The following is a 14,195-nucleotide window of genomic DNA, read 5'->3' on the forward strand; positions in this document are numbered from 1 at the left end:
AATGCCTGGAGGGGAGGGGGCAGCCTCTGCCCTCTCATTCAGGGGTTAAAAAGTTGGTTTCCATTTTAACCTCATGCCTGTAACCGTTCCCACTGGGTAGTCAGGATTAAAACTGATCCTTGGGTTTCAGTTGCATTTCATGTAGGACTCCTACTGCCAGCATATAGTGGAAATTTTCATTCTCTCACTGGAATTCAACAGACTAGAGAGCAAATACTCTGGGGCCTTGCAGTCAGAAGCAATGCCTTCCCCATATCCAGCACCACCCTTTCTGGACTTCACCAACTTTCAGGAACTCTTCCAAATACCCAGTACAAACTCAGCAAGAACCCTCGAGATGAAAAGATTATATGTTAACCTATCCAAATCCCATATTATAGAAAATTAAACTACAGAGCATATGAAATATGATTACAGGTGCTTGACAGTACTGATATTCTTACTGTTGTATGATGTAATCTGTAGAGATTACATTATCCAGTTTACAGACTAAAATATCACTGTTCAAAAAGCATAAATGTAACACGTTGGTCACAGATTTTATATCTGTACATTCCATAAGCAGTTGCACATGGACTGTAACAGATTAAAAAACTCAAGCCAGACAAAAGCAGATTTCGATTCAGGAAGTGGTCTTTTATTTTTAAATGAGACAAATAGGAGGCTAAATCAGAGAGTCTCAAAATCAGGTGTATGGATTGCGATGCATAATTACCCTGTTCCCATTCATTCATAGTGATGCCAGCAGCACAAAAGCTTATGCTGCCTGCTATTTATAGTGATTGTGGGTGCATCTTTTATGTCTTGGGTAAATGAGTTCGTTGGCCAACCAAACTCTAACTGCGTGCCTTCCTATGTTCTCCTCAATTGCTGCTTGCAATCAATAATGGGGAGAGACTGATATAAGAATAAATAGTGATGGTTTATTGAGACATGGGGCAAAGCACCAGATCATAAGTGCTCACTCAGAAACCTCCAGAACTAGACTTCCAGTTCCCAGTTTCCTGTGCTGTGCAGTGATTCATCAGTGCTGTCGCATGATCAGTACACTTGCATTCTCTTAAAGGGACAGAGTACCTCACTTTACTACAGCAATCCAGTGCTAAACGCATTGCTGAGTGGCAGTGCACCTTAGTAAGAAGCCTAAGTTCATGCAAGGCTAACATCATTTAAGGCTAGCCTGCACTACTTAATGCCAGACTCGACCTCCTAAAGTCAAGGTGCATTCTGGCTACAGCCAGGGCTAAAACTGCTTCAAGAGGTGCGGAAGACAGAAATGGGGCAACAGACTAGAGAGCAAATACTCTGGGGCCTTGCAGTCAGAAGCAATGCCTTCCCCATATCCAGCACCACCCTTTCTGGACTTCACCAACTTTCAGGAACTCTTCCAAATACCCAGTACAAACTCAGCAAGAACCAGTAGGAAGTAAGAAGAAACTAACTGCCAGCTGGATGATGGTGCCTTTAAATAGTCATGATGAGAGGTCCCTCATGTTCCAAACACATGTTCAGCTGTGCGTATTTAACAGAAGGCGTTAACTAGAGCAGCAAGTTCAGGTCAGGTGTCAAATTGACATTCAACACTGAACAGTAGCCCAATCTAATATAAAAGCAAAATACTGCAGATGCTGGAAATCTGAAACAAAAACAGAAAATGCTGGAAAAACTCAGCAGGTCTGACAGCATCTGTGGAGAGAAAGACAGAGTTAACATTTCAAGCTCAGATGACTCTTCTTTAGAATCTGCCTACTTTGGATACTTATAGCACACCTGCGATAATGCCCTCAACAACGTGCATTCAGAATGGGATGTACTGGAAATAGGTGGGTGTGGCACGATGCCGCTTTTCTCCTAAACTGTCACCCTCAGCATTAAAACTACTGATGCTATGGAACCATTTTTTTCAGCCATAAGTATTTTCAGTTCAGCATTCCTGTATTTGGATCAACTGAGTATACAGTCAATTAACTTAAGATTTAGATTGTAAAAATTTATTTGAGTAACACACAACCTGGTACACCATGCCTTGAAGAATGGCTGAGAATAATTGAGGTAGGTTAGGTAACACATTGAATTGTACTTTCACAAATGAGATGTGGATTTTGTTTTAAAAGTCACTCAGTTTGGCAATTGGTAAATGTACCACAAGGCATATTACTGAGGTCAGTCAGCTAATCTTTGTCATTTGACAATAAAAGCACTTTTTCACTTGTTCTTGGATGTGGGTGTCACTTGCAAATCTAGTACTTGTCACTCAACTTAATTGCCATTGAAAAGGTAGTAGTGAGTGGCCTTCTTAAGTTAGGGAATAAGTTCCAGGGTGTTGACCCAACAACAGTGAAGGGACAACAACATAGTTCCAAGTCAGGATGGTAAGTAACCTGGGGAGTAATTTGGAGATGGTGGTGTTGCTATTCTGCTGCCCGTGTCCTTCTGGGTGGTAGAGATCGTGGGTTTGGAAGGTGCTGTAGAAGGAAACTTGATGAGTTGCTGCAGCGCATCTTGTAGGTGTTAGAGGCTGCTGTAAATGAAATTAGTGTCACTGCTAACTTGTATATTTTGTTTTCTCATAAATAACAATTAAAGAGGGGAAAAATAAAGTTAAGATTCCTGCTTCTGATCGTTGTCCAGTGACCCCTATTAAAGGTGTGCTGCATATCTCCACAGTCTAATAGCCACTTAGAATCCAAACCCTAAACACCAAGAATGACCACATGGACAAAGAATGGCAGTTCAACTGATTAGCGAATGATCCTTCGAATGGCTTGGTCAGCTCTGAGTTTAAAAAATACAGAATCTGTGTTGTAAAAGGAGATTAATGAACTGAGTTGACAGGGTCTATTCTCTCAGTTCTCAGATATGACATATCCAAGCTCTTCATTCGGAGCTAATAAAGCTCCATACGAAAGGCTCTTAATAAAGTTCAGGATTCCAGGCAAAATTTAGGTATGAAAAGAAAGCTACTTAAAGTATAGAAAACAGCACATATTGGTTAGAGGTTGGAAGGAGTGGGAGAAGAGTACCGAGTTGGGTGGGGGTCTGTATATGTTGACATCTAACTGTTACTGTCTTTTACATCAGTGACAGATTCAGAAACTCAATACAAATTGACCATATTTACAGATGATACAAAACTAAGAAGGGCAGAGGAATCAAAGGAGGCAACCTAGAAATTACAAAATGAGCTAAACAAAATATGAGGGATTAAAGCTGCACACAGCAATAAAAAAGTTAGCAAACAGCCATCTCACTCCCAGGAAGTGATTGGCCAAATATATATATAAGAGGCTGGTACAAATTTAACCCTGGCTGGCCAGGTTTCCCATACAGTACTGCTTATGGGCCAGGAGGAGCAGAGTGCTTCAACCACACCTTCCCCCTCAGCCCACCCAGCTCATTTGCTTCCCTGGGTTCGGACCACCTCCCCGATCCAACAATATCTTGATCAGGGATTGGACTCCCAACTCCCCCCAGGATAAGACTTTCTTCCCAAAATGTGGACCCACCTTCCAAACACCTACTAGCATCTATTGGACCTGCAGTGTGCACAGTAGTCCCAGCCCAATCAGTGGTCCCAACCTAAGCGGGCGTCAAGTCTGTCATTCGGGCTGACTTCCAGGCAGGTATCCTGTCAAAAAACACAAGGGGAAATGCAGTCCAAAACTCTGAAATTGGCTATTTAAAAAGTGTTGTAAAATTAGATTTGGATGGCCATAGCAAAACTTTTTACAAATTACCACTAGATGGCATATAAAGACTGCAAATCTCCTGTTTCTGCGTGTATAAAATGTAATTAACAACAACTTAAATTTTTATCGCACCTTTTAATGTAATGAAGTGTCCTAAGACATTTCACAGGAATATTACAAAACAAAATATAACAAACACTGAGCCACATTAACAGATATTCTGTTAGATATACAAAGGATTGGTCAAAAAGGTAAGTTTTAAGGAGTGTCTTAAAGGAGGAAAGCAAGGTAGAGGGACAGAGAGCTATAGGCAGGGTATTTCAAAGCTTAGGATCACCACTACAACAACTACTAATGGTGCGATTAAAATCAGGGGATGCTCATAAGACCTAAATTAGATGAGCATAATATCTCAGAGGGTTGTGGGGCTGGCAGCGAAAGAGCGAGGCTAAGCCATGGAGGGATTTGAAAATAAGGAATGAGAATTCTATTATCAGGGCGTTGCTTGACCAGTTACTGAAATAGGTCAGTGAGCACAGGGGTGATAGATGTACAATTGCAAGGTAAGACAGAGTTTTGAATGATCTCAAGTTTAAGAAGAGTACAATGTGGGAGGTTAGCCAGGCGGGCATTAGAATAGTGAATTCTGCAGGTGACAATGGCATGAATGAGGGTTCCAGCAGCAGAAGAGCTGAGATGGGCAAAGTCGGACAATGTTATGGAGGTGAAGTAGGGGATCTTAGCGATGTCGTTAATACACGGTCAGAAGCTTATCTTGGGATCTGGTTTCATCTCAGGCTGTTGCGAGAGAGAAGGTTGAAAGCAGGAGCTAGGCAATGGAATTTAGAATGGAGACCAAAAACAATGCCTTCAGTCTTCCCAATATTTACTTAGATATATAGTTGGTACCTACATGAAAATATCTGTTATTGCTTGATCAGTGTCTGTGTAATAACTGTAAAACATATGTGAACTATAAGATCATCTGCTGTGCCAGTGAGTGGCAGGGAGAAAGTTAGGAAATTGTGTTGAGATTGAAATTTAATAAAAAAGAAAAAAGCTTTGAACTTCTAACTGCTCCATAGTGCACAGAACTTATAAAATTTAACTTGAAGGACAAAACCCAAATATGTGCCATTTGAGATCACACATTCTATATTGCTGCAGGTAACTACCAAATAATAGGCTTTAACAAAAATATTGGTGGTACGGTTTACTCCTTTAGTTAGAAATACTACACACAGTTTTCTCTCTGGCAATGGAAGAGGGGGGGATTTGGTACCGACTTTAAAAACACAGTGGTCACTTAACCGCCCCACTCCCACTCATTTCTTACTTATCATCCTTACTAGAACAGAGTTTTGAACGGAAGCCAAGGGATTTCCTTGAAGCAGGCAGAAGTTTCATTACTGTATTCAAATCCGAGTTCTATAACATTATTCGGACTGAAACTCCATTTTAACTTGAGATAAAAACAAAAAAACTGCGGATGCTGGAAATCCAAAACAAAAACAGAATTACCTGGAAAAACTCAGCAGGTCTGGCAGCATCGGCGGAGAAGAAAAGAGTTGACGTTTCGAGTCCTCATGACCCTTCGACAGAACTTGAGTTCGAGTCCAGGAAAGAGCTGAAATATAAGCTGGTTTAAGGTGTGTGTGTGGGGGGCGGAGAGATAGAGAGAGAGGTGGAGGGGGTTGGTGTGGTTGTAGCGACCAACAAGCAGTGATAGAAGCAGATCATCAAAAGATGTCAACAACAATAGTACAATAGAACACATAGGTGTTAAAGTTAAAGTTGGTGATATTATCTAAACGAATGTGCTAATTAAGAATGGATGGTAGGGCACTCAAGGTATAGCTCTAGTGGGTTTTTTTTTATATAATGGAAATAGGTGGGAAAAGGAAAATCTTTATAATTTATTGGGAAAAAAAAAGGGGGAAACAGAAAGGGGGTGGGGATGGGGGAGGGGACTCACGACCTAAAGTTGTTGAATTCAATATTCAGTCCGGAAGGCTGTAAAGTCCCTAGTCGGAAGATGAGGTGTTGTTCCTCCAGTTTGCGTTGGGCTTCACTGGAACAATGCAGCAAGCCAAGGACAGACATGTGGGCAAGAGAGCAGGGTTGAGTGTTAAAATGGCAAGCGACAGGGAGGTTTGGGTCATTCTTGCGGACAGACCGCAGGTGTTCTGCAAAGCGGTCGCCCAGTTTACGTTTGGTCTCTCCAATGTAGAGGTGACCACATTGGGAGCAACGAATGCAGTAGACTAAGTTGGGGGAAATGCAAGTGAAATGCTGCTTCACTTGAAAGGAGTGTTTGGGTCCTTGGACGGTGAGGAGAGAGGAAGTGAAGGGGCAGGTGTTACATCTTTTGCGTGGGCAAGGGGTTGTGCCATAGGAGGGGGTTGAGGAGTAGGGGGTGATGGAGGAGTGGACCAGGGTGTCCCGGAGGGAGCGATCCCTACGGAATGCCGATAAGGGGGGTGAAGGGAAGATGTGTTTGGTAGTGGCATCATGCTGGAGTTGGCGGAAATGGCGGAGGATGATCCTTTGAATGCGGAGGCTGGTGGGGTGATAAGTGAGGACAAGGGGGACCCTATCATGTTTCTGGGAGGGAGGAGAAGGAGTGAGGGCGGATGCGCGGGAGATGGGCCAGACACGGTTGAGGGCCCTGTCAACGACCGTGGGTGGAAAACCTCGGTTAAGGAAGAAGGAGGACATGTCAGAGGAACTGTTTTTGAATGTAGAACACACTCGACCTCTCCCTCCAGCAGCACCGCCGTACCCTTTTTCAAAGCTGCGCGTGCCCCCAGTTTCATTTTATCCTTCGGCTCATCCGACGCCTCAACAAGAAACTTTTTCTCTTTCTCTCAAGTGCTAAGGAACGCAAGTTCCAACAACTCATCGACACCAACACCCATCTAGGACCCTCCACCCCTGCCTGTCCCTCCATCCCCACCCCATCTTCCAATCCCAACCCCAGCCGTGTATTCACTATACCCCCTGACCTTCCCCTCTCCGATGCTGAACGTTCAGTGCTCAGCAAAGGACTTAGTTTCATACCCTTACGCCCTCACCTCAATGAATTTCGGGCTCGGCATGATATTGAACTCTTCTTCCGCCGTCTTCGTCTCCGGGCTCACTTCTTTGGGCAGGAGTCCTCTCCCAGTTCAACGGATCCTTTTACCCATCTTCAATATTCTCCCTCCACCTGGACCCCTCCCTCTGGATTCTTACCTTCTCTCGATCTTTTCATTGAGAACTGTCGGCGCGACATTAGTCGTCTCAATTTCTCTGCTCCTCTCACCCATTCTAACCTGTCTCTCTCTGAACTTACTGCACTCCATTCTCTCAGGTCCAACCCTGACATTGTCATCAAACCCGCTGACAAGGGTGGTGCTGTTGTTGTCTGGCGCACTGACCTCTACCACGCGGAGGCTGAGCGTCAACTCGCAGACACTTCCTCCTACCTCTCCCTGGACCATGACCCCACCACTGAACATCAAGCCATTGTTTCCAGGACTGTCACTGACCTCATCTCCTCTGGGGATCTCCCTCCCACAGCTTCCAACCTGATAGTTGCCCAACCTCGGACGGCCCGCTTCTATCTCCTACCCAAAATCCACAAACAGAACTGCCCCGGTAGACCGATCGTCTCAGCTTGCTCCTGCCCCACAGAACTCATTTCTCGTTATCTTGACTCCCTTCTCTCTCCCCGTCCAGTCCCTTCCCACCTACATCCGTGATTCCTCTGACACCTTACGTCACATCAACAATTTCCAGTTCCCTGGCCCCTACCGCTTCCTCTTCACCATGGACGTCCAATCCCTCTACACCTCCATCCCCCACCAGGATGGTCTGAGGGCCCTTAGCTTCTTCCTCGAACAGAGGCCCGAACAATCCCCATCCACCACTACTCTCCTCCGTCTGGCTGAACTTGTTCTCACGCTGAACAATTTCTCCTTCAACTCCTCTCACTTCCTCCAAATAAAAGGTGTGGCTATGGGTACCCGCATGGGCCCCAGCTATGCCTGTCTCTTTATGGGGTATGTGGAACATTCCTTGTTGCAGTCCTACTCCGGCCCCCTTCCACAACTCTTTCTCCGGTACATCGATGATTATTTCGGTGCTGCTTCATGCTCTCGTCAGGACTTGGAAAAATTTATTAATTTTGCTTCCAATCTCCACCCCTCCATCATTTTCACGTGGTCCATCTCTGACACTTCCCTTCCCTTCCTTGACCTCTCTGTCTCAATCTCTGGTGATAGACTGTCCACCAATATCCATTACAAACCCACCGACACCCACAGCTATCTCGACTACAGCTCCTCACACCCCACTTCCTGTAAGGACTCCATCCCATTCTCTCAGTTCCTGCGCCTCCGTCGCATCTGTTCCGATGATGCTACATTCAAAAACAGTTCCTCTGACATGTCCTCCTTCTTCCTTAACCGAGGTTTTCCACCCACGGTCGTTGACAGGGCCCTCAACCGTGTCCGGCCCATCTCCCGCGCATCCGCCCTCACTCCTTCTCCTCCCTCCCAGAAACATGATAGGGTCCCCCTTGTCCTCACTTATCACCCCACCAGCCTCCGCATTCAAAGGATCATCCTCCGCCATTTCCGCCAACTCCAGCATGATGCCACTACCAAACACATCTTCCCTTCACCCCCCTTATCGGCATTCCGTAGGGATCGCTCCCTCCGGGACACCCTGGTCCACTCCTCCATCACCCCCTACTCCTCAACCCCCTCCTATGGCACAACCCCTTGCCCACGCAAAAGATGCAACACCTGCCCCTTCACTTCCTCTCTCCTCACCGTCCAAGGACCCAAACACTCCTTTCAAGTGAAGCAGCATTTCACTTGCATTTCCCCCAACTTAGTCTACTGCATTCGTTGCTCCCAATGTGGTCTCCTCTACATTGGAGAGACCAAACGTAAACTGGGCGACCGCTTTGCAGAACACCTGCGGTCTGTCCGCAAGAATGACCCAAACCTCCCTGTCGCTTGCCATTTTAACACTCCACCCTGCTCTCTTGCCCACATGTCTGTCCTTGGCTTGCTGCATTGTTCCAGTGAAGCCCAACGCAAACTGGAGGAACAATACCTCATCTTCCGACTAGGGACTTTACAGCCTTCCGGACTGAATATTGAATTCAACAACTTTAGGTCGTGAGTCCCCTCCCCCATTCCCACCCCCTTTCTGTTTCCCCCTTCTTTTTTTTTCCCAATAAATTATAAAGATTTTCCTTTTCCCACCTATTTCCATTATATAAAAAAATAAAAAAAAAAACCACCAGAGCTATACCTTGAGTGCCCTACCATCCATTCTTAATTAGCACATTCGTTTAGATAATATCACCAACTTTAACTTTAACACCTATGTGTTCTATTGTACTATTGTTGTTGACATCTTTTGATGATCTGCTTCTATCACTGCTTGTTTGTCGCTACAACCACACCAACCCCCTCCACCTCTCTGTCTCTCTATCTCTCCGCCCCCCACACACACACCTTAAACCAGCTTATATTTCAGCTCTTTCCTGGACTCGAACTCAAGTTCTGTCGAAGGGTCATGAGGACTCGAAACGTCAACTCTTTTCTTCTCCGCCGATGCTGCCAGACCTGCTGAGTTTTTCCAGGTAATTCTGTTTTTGTTCTCCATTTTAACTTGTTGGAATGCAAGTGCTCCCCGGCATTAGACCCATTCAGCAGCACTGGGTGGAATAGCTTTCAAACAGAAATGAGATGTGCTGTCACCTGAATATACTTGAATCATTGGTGTCTATTTGCGAAAACAGTAGCTGGATTTACAGTGGTTGGATTTCCACAGGGGACTTTGCTTTCTTGCACATTATTCAACTTCTCCACCCTGAAGAAGGTCAGAGCTAAAGTTGAGTGCACTAGTTTGGTTGGAGAAAGAAGGAGCAGCAGGCTTGGGAGCTATAAGGAACAGTACTTCGATCTCTCAGTAAACCTTGCATGGAAGGGGAGAGGGATTGCCCACAGGCCTTACCCAGCCCACAGTGATTATACACCTTCAGTTTTTTACCTAGAATTATCTGAGGAGCAGTGCATGGAGGGACTATGTTTTTCCATAGAGGCTGTTACATCTAACAGCAAGAGCTGCAATCCATTCTGCCAGGTGGTTATGTATTACCTATGGCAATTGAAGTGACCACAATTTTAACTTTTTAGCCTCTGAACCCTTTCAGGTTACAGAAGTTAGTATGTACACATAAAGCAGTTCACCAATGCCTTCTTTGTCAGAGCCACAGAACCCCCTTCTGAACTGATGCTTACAGCCATTCCTCATTATGCAAGCTCATTAAGTGAGCCCAGACTAATACAAGCAGTAGCTCAGCAGGCGTTTGATTTAGATAACGAAAGTGAATTGTTGACCGCTTGATTGACATATTTAAGTGGTTATAATAAGTTCTTTCTGTGATCTCGTTTGTCAATGTCTCAATGTTTATTTGGACAAGGTTAAGAAGTGTGAAGCGTTTGAAGCCTTCGTCATTGATACTTTAATGGCCTGTCTAATTAACACACTTATTCAGTTGTATGAACAGCAGGTTTTTTTCAAAAGAAGATTTTGAATGGGTTTTTTTTTTGTCTCTGAGCAGTTCCACACATGCCATTGGTTATGTACAGAGTGCATACTGGGTGAATGGGAATGGAAGGAGCATAAGTTAGCAATGAGTTGGCATGGAGAGGATAAGCGGTCATCGGAACTGGGTGGGAGCTAAAACCTCTAACGCAACTGGGATGGAGTCCCAGAAAATTGAGGCAGGCCTTCCGACCAGCCCGCCTCGGCACCTACCCACCCCGTGGCTGCAACACTCTGCTTCCATGGTCGGCGGGCTCAACTGCATCCTGCACCCGCACCCACAAGGTTTGTGTGTATAGAAGCATTTTTCCTGAGGCAAGTCCAGTGAATCAGGAAATTTCCTAACTCAAGCTATCCACCTCGGTAACCAAAATCCAGTCCTATGATTACTGTCATGTAATGTCAACTTGCTGCATGGAAGCTCAAACTGTTGTCAACTTGGCTGTGAATGCTAGTGCACAAAGGGGCCTCTGGGGCATCACAACATTCCTACAATCTGTTTTCCAACAGATCTGCTCCCTAAGGACTTTCTGCAGATATGGCCCGCTGATGCAAACCTTTCTCCCCTTCCTTCTCCTCCCTCTTCTAGCAGCTTGTCCTGCTCTGCATGGATTCTGTTCATTCTCCCAATTATGTTCAATGCCAAGAAGACTACATACTAGGTCACTCAGGTCTGGAAGCAACTGGTTTGCACAGAAGTCTTTAAGTTAGCAAACTACTTCATTACCTGCTAGATTACTCCCTGTAGACATTTTACTCTTGTAGCGTGTATGGAAAAGTACCCAAAACATCTAAAATTGCAGCAACAGCCAGAAAAAATAAATCAACAACCAACCTGTATGTAGTTGTTGGTCCCTTTAAATAGCACTGGTGAATGGGGGTTGGGGCAGGGACAGGGAACTATCATGCAGTTGAGAGTGTGCCCAGTTGGGGAGGTTGAGAAGACAAAAGCTGGAGAGCGGAGTTCCAAACTGACTGCACTGGTGCCAAATTCAGTGTTGCGTTTTGATTGATGCCATTATCTGCTTATTCTGCATGCTGCCAGCAGACATTAGCTCTGTACACACTAACCCTTTTACCAATATGCCATTCGGCACACTTCGTGGCATGCTGCGGATGTCATTTTGGAACTCCAAGGGACTTCATTCTGCCCAAAATATGTGAGTTACTGGACCCAATTTTGCCTCCATATTTTGCTCAGTTTAGTCATGGAGTGTTTGGGTTGTAACACATGTAGATGTGAGGGAGGGGACAGTGGGGCGATGCACAAAGCTAGGTTATTTTGGCTACTGTTCTGTCCTAGGCTTACTGTTCTGCTGTGTGCTTCAGGAATTATCAATGGATTTTATTGGATTCTTTCTCTTCTCTGCCTCTCCCTTTAAAAACTTGGTGACCCAAGGCTCCCAGCCTCTACTGAAACAGTTTTTGAACTACCACACCCAAGGGAGAGAAATTGCGGGCCTTGGCCTAGGTACAGGAGAGTTTCCCCACCTCTGTTCATCTAACCCCACCAATGTTGACACTATCTCCTCCTGATCCCTCTTCCACGGTGTCTCACATTCACAACCCCTGCAATCACCTATAACCCTTCCCTTCACTTGCTTTCCCTTAGTTAGTTTAGGGGAGGCAGTGGTGTAGCGGCATTGTCACTGGACTAGTACTCCAGATACCTAGGGTAATGCTCTGGGGACCCAGGTTTGTATCCCACCATGGCAGATGGTGAATTTTAATTCAATAAAAAATCTGGAATTAAAAGTCTGCTTATCCCTGTGCCATGTCACCCTTTCCTACTTTGCCCACCTGTTGTCTCTAGTCCCTCTCCTTTTCAGCTCCTTCTGCTCCTTTCTCTCTCTTCCTTCCTTCTTCCCCTGCTCCCTTCCACCATGCTGTTTTCTTCATCTGACTCATCCCCTCTCCTTCATATCTACCTGCTTGTTCGAGCTCTTCCTAAATGCCTCACCTTGATCTAATTATTCCTGCACTATTTAACTTACTCCATATATGTGGACACATTTTGTAAATACATTTCTCGAGAGTTTGAACAGTATATGTTCAACTATTTCATCTTTTTATGGATCAATCTAAAAATACAGATTTTCAAATTAATTTCTTCAGGTGCAGAACAAAAGGTGTGAAGCCATACTTAAGCGTTTATATTGCCAATTGAATAAAGTTCAGTCGAACAAACGCCAGTTGACCTGGGACATACGACAGATGGAAAAAACTGCAGCACATCTAAGAAAATGCCTTGGAATTACAAAGTAAATAACTTCCAACACTGAAGATTTAGAAATCATACTCTATTTAAAATATAAAGCATAAGAGTTAATACTGTTTAACATAGCTGATATCGTGAACAAGGTTGAAATTGCACTGTGCACCATTAGTAACAAAAAAAAGTTCCTTTATCAGTTATTTTAACAAAAGCTTTAGCATTTTTGTTTCCTTCTGGATAAAGGAATTTCACTGTGTATCAACGTGTGTGTTACTAATATTGCATGGACTAATTTCAGTCCAGAAGTTTTTTTGAAATTAATGCATGAATTTGATTATGAAAATTAATTTGTTGGCAGGTTGGTTAGAACTTGAATGTGTTAAATTGAACCAGCTCTTTAAAAATGTTGTAAACATATGCATCTGATGTCAATGTTTTGATGTTTTTATGTGTGCATATTAGATTATCTGAATCTTCAGCTGAGTTAATTAATGCCACTTACATTCTATTTAGCTAAGGGACATTTTTATTATTACTTCTGTGTTAAAATATTTCAGTTTTGCTGGGCTTCAAATAAAAGATTTAAAAGCACATAGTTTGCAATTTTATTGAATATTAATCAAACTTCTCTGGCATCAGGGCAGTCTGCCATTTCTTTTTTCCATTGCTTCTTTACAACTACCTAGTATTTTGCTTCTCTGTGTCCATGTCTGCATCTTCACCTTTCTCTTTTGCCTTTCAGGTGTAATGTATTGGACTGTGTTGTGTGATGTGACAGGGAAAGGAGTTACATTTCGGGTGAGCATTACAGGGGAAATGTTTTCTTCAATGGCTCCCTGTTTATTCCTTCCTCCAATCATTTTTGCTTCGTTCACTTCCTTGCCCCCATTGTTTCCACTACCCATTCATCATCCCACTATCTATTCTCATTCCTTCCATCTCCTCACTCCAATCACTGTCCATACCTCTTCCCATATGAATTACATATTCAACCCTTAAATCCTTACCTCGCCTGGCTCCATTGTCACAGACCCTTGCCCTTAGTCCTCCATTGCTCCCTGACATTAAAAGTGGCATTGAGAAACAAGAGACCTCTTCACCCTCAATGAGATTCATTCCTCCACTTCTCCTATACTCCCTCCTGTCCAGTTCCCTCTAAGGGATTTCATTTGCTTTCAAAATTCAGCTAAGGAATCAAGTTAGAATGATGCAAAAACTGTATCTTTCTCTCCATTTGTCTTTGTTTTTCTCTCTGTTTCTGTCTCTCTTTCCCTTAGCTTAATATGTTTAGTAAACAAAAGCTACAGGTATACGATCAGAACATTGTGGAGGTTATTTTGGCCCATAGGCTGAAGGAGCGATGGATGAGTGACAATGGAGGTAAGGATTTAAGGGTTGAGTGGGTAGTTCAAACTCAAAGACGTATGGATAGTGATAAGAGTGAAGGGATGATAGAAGTGAGAATAGTTTGTGTGATGGGGAATGGGTAGAGGGTATAGCGGGAACAAGTAAGTGAAGGAATGATTGCAAGAGGGATTGGGAAGGAAGCCATTAAGGGCAAAATTTTCCATGCAATTGAGTATGTTATAGTGATTATGTTACTGCACTAGTAATCCAGAGGCCTGGACTAATGATCTGGAGACAAACATTCAAATTCTACCAGAACAAATGCAGAATTTAAA

The 14,195-nt window shown here is 44.0% G+C and overlaps 1 protein-coding gene across 1 annotated transcript in view; it reads left to right on the forward strand.

Moving 5' to 3' along the window:
* The window catches only part of LOC121290479 (coiled-coil domain-containing protein 122-like), a 48,762-nt gene extending 36,199 nt beyond the window's left edge, over positions 1 to 12,563 (forward strand). Inside the window, exon 4 of the mRNA XM_041210918.1 lies at positions 12,414 to 12,563. Coding sequence (XP_041066852.1) covers positions 12,414 to 12,563 — 150 coding nt within the window. The remainder of the gene's footprint in view (positions 1 to 12,413) is intronic.
* The last annotated feature ends 1,632 nt before the right edge of the window (positions 12,564 to 14,195 follow it).

Source organism: Carcharodon carcharias, chromosome 18 (assembly GCF_017639515.1).
Source record: "Carcharodon carcharias isolate sCarCar2 chromosome 18, sCarCar2.pri, whole genome shotgun sequence".
Taxonomy (NCBI): Eukaryota; Metazoa; Chordata; class Chondrichthyes; order Lamniformes; family Lamnidae; genus Carcharodon; species Carcharodon carcharias.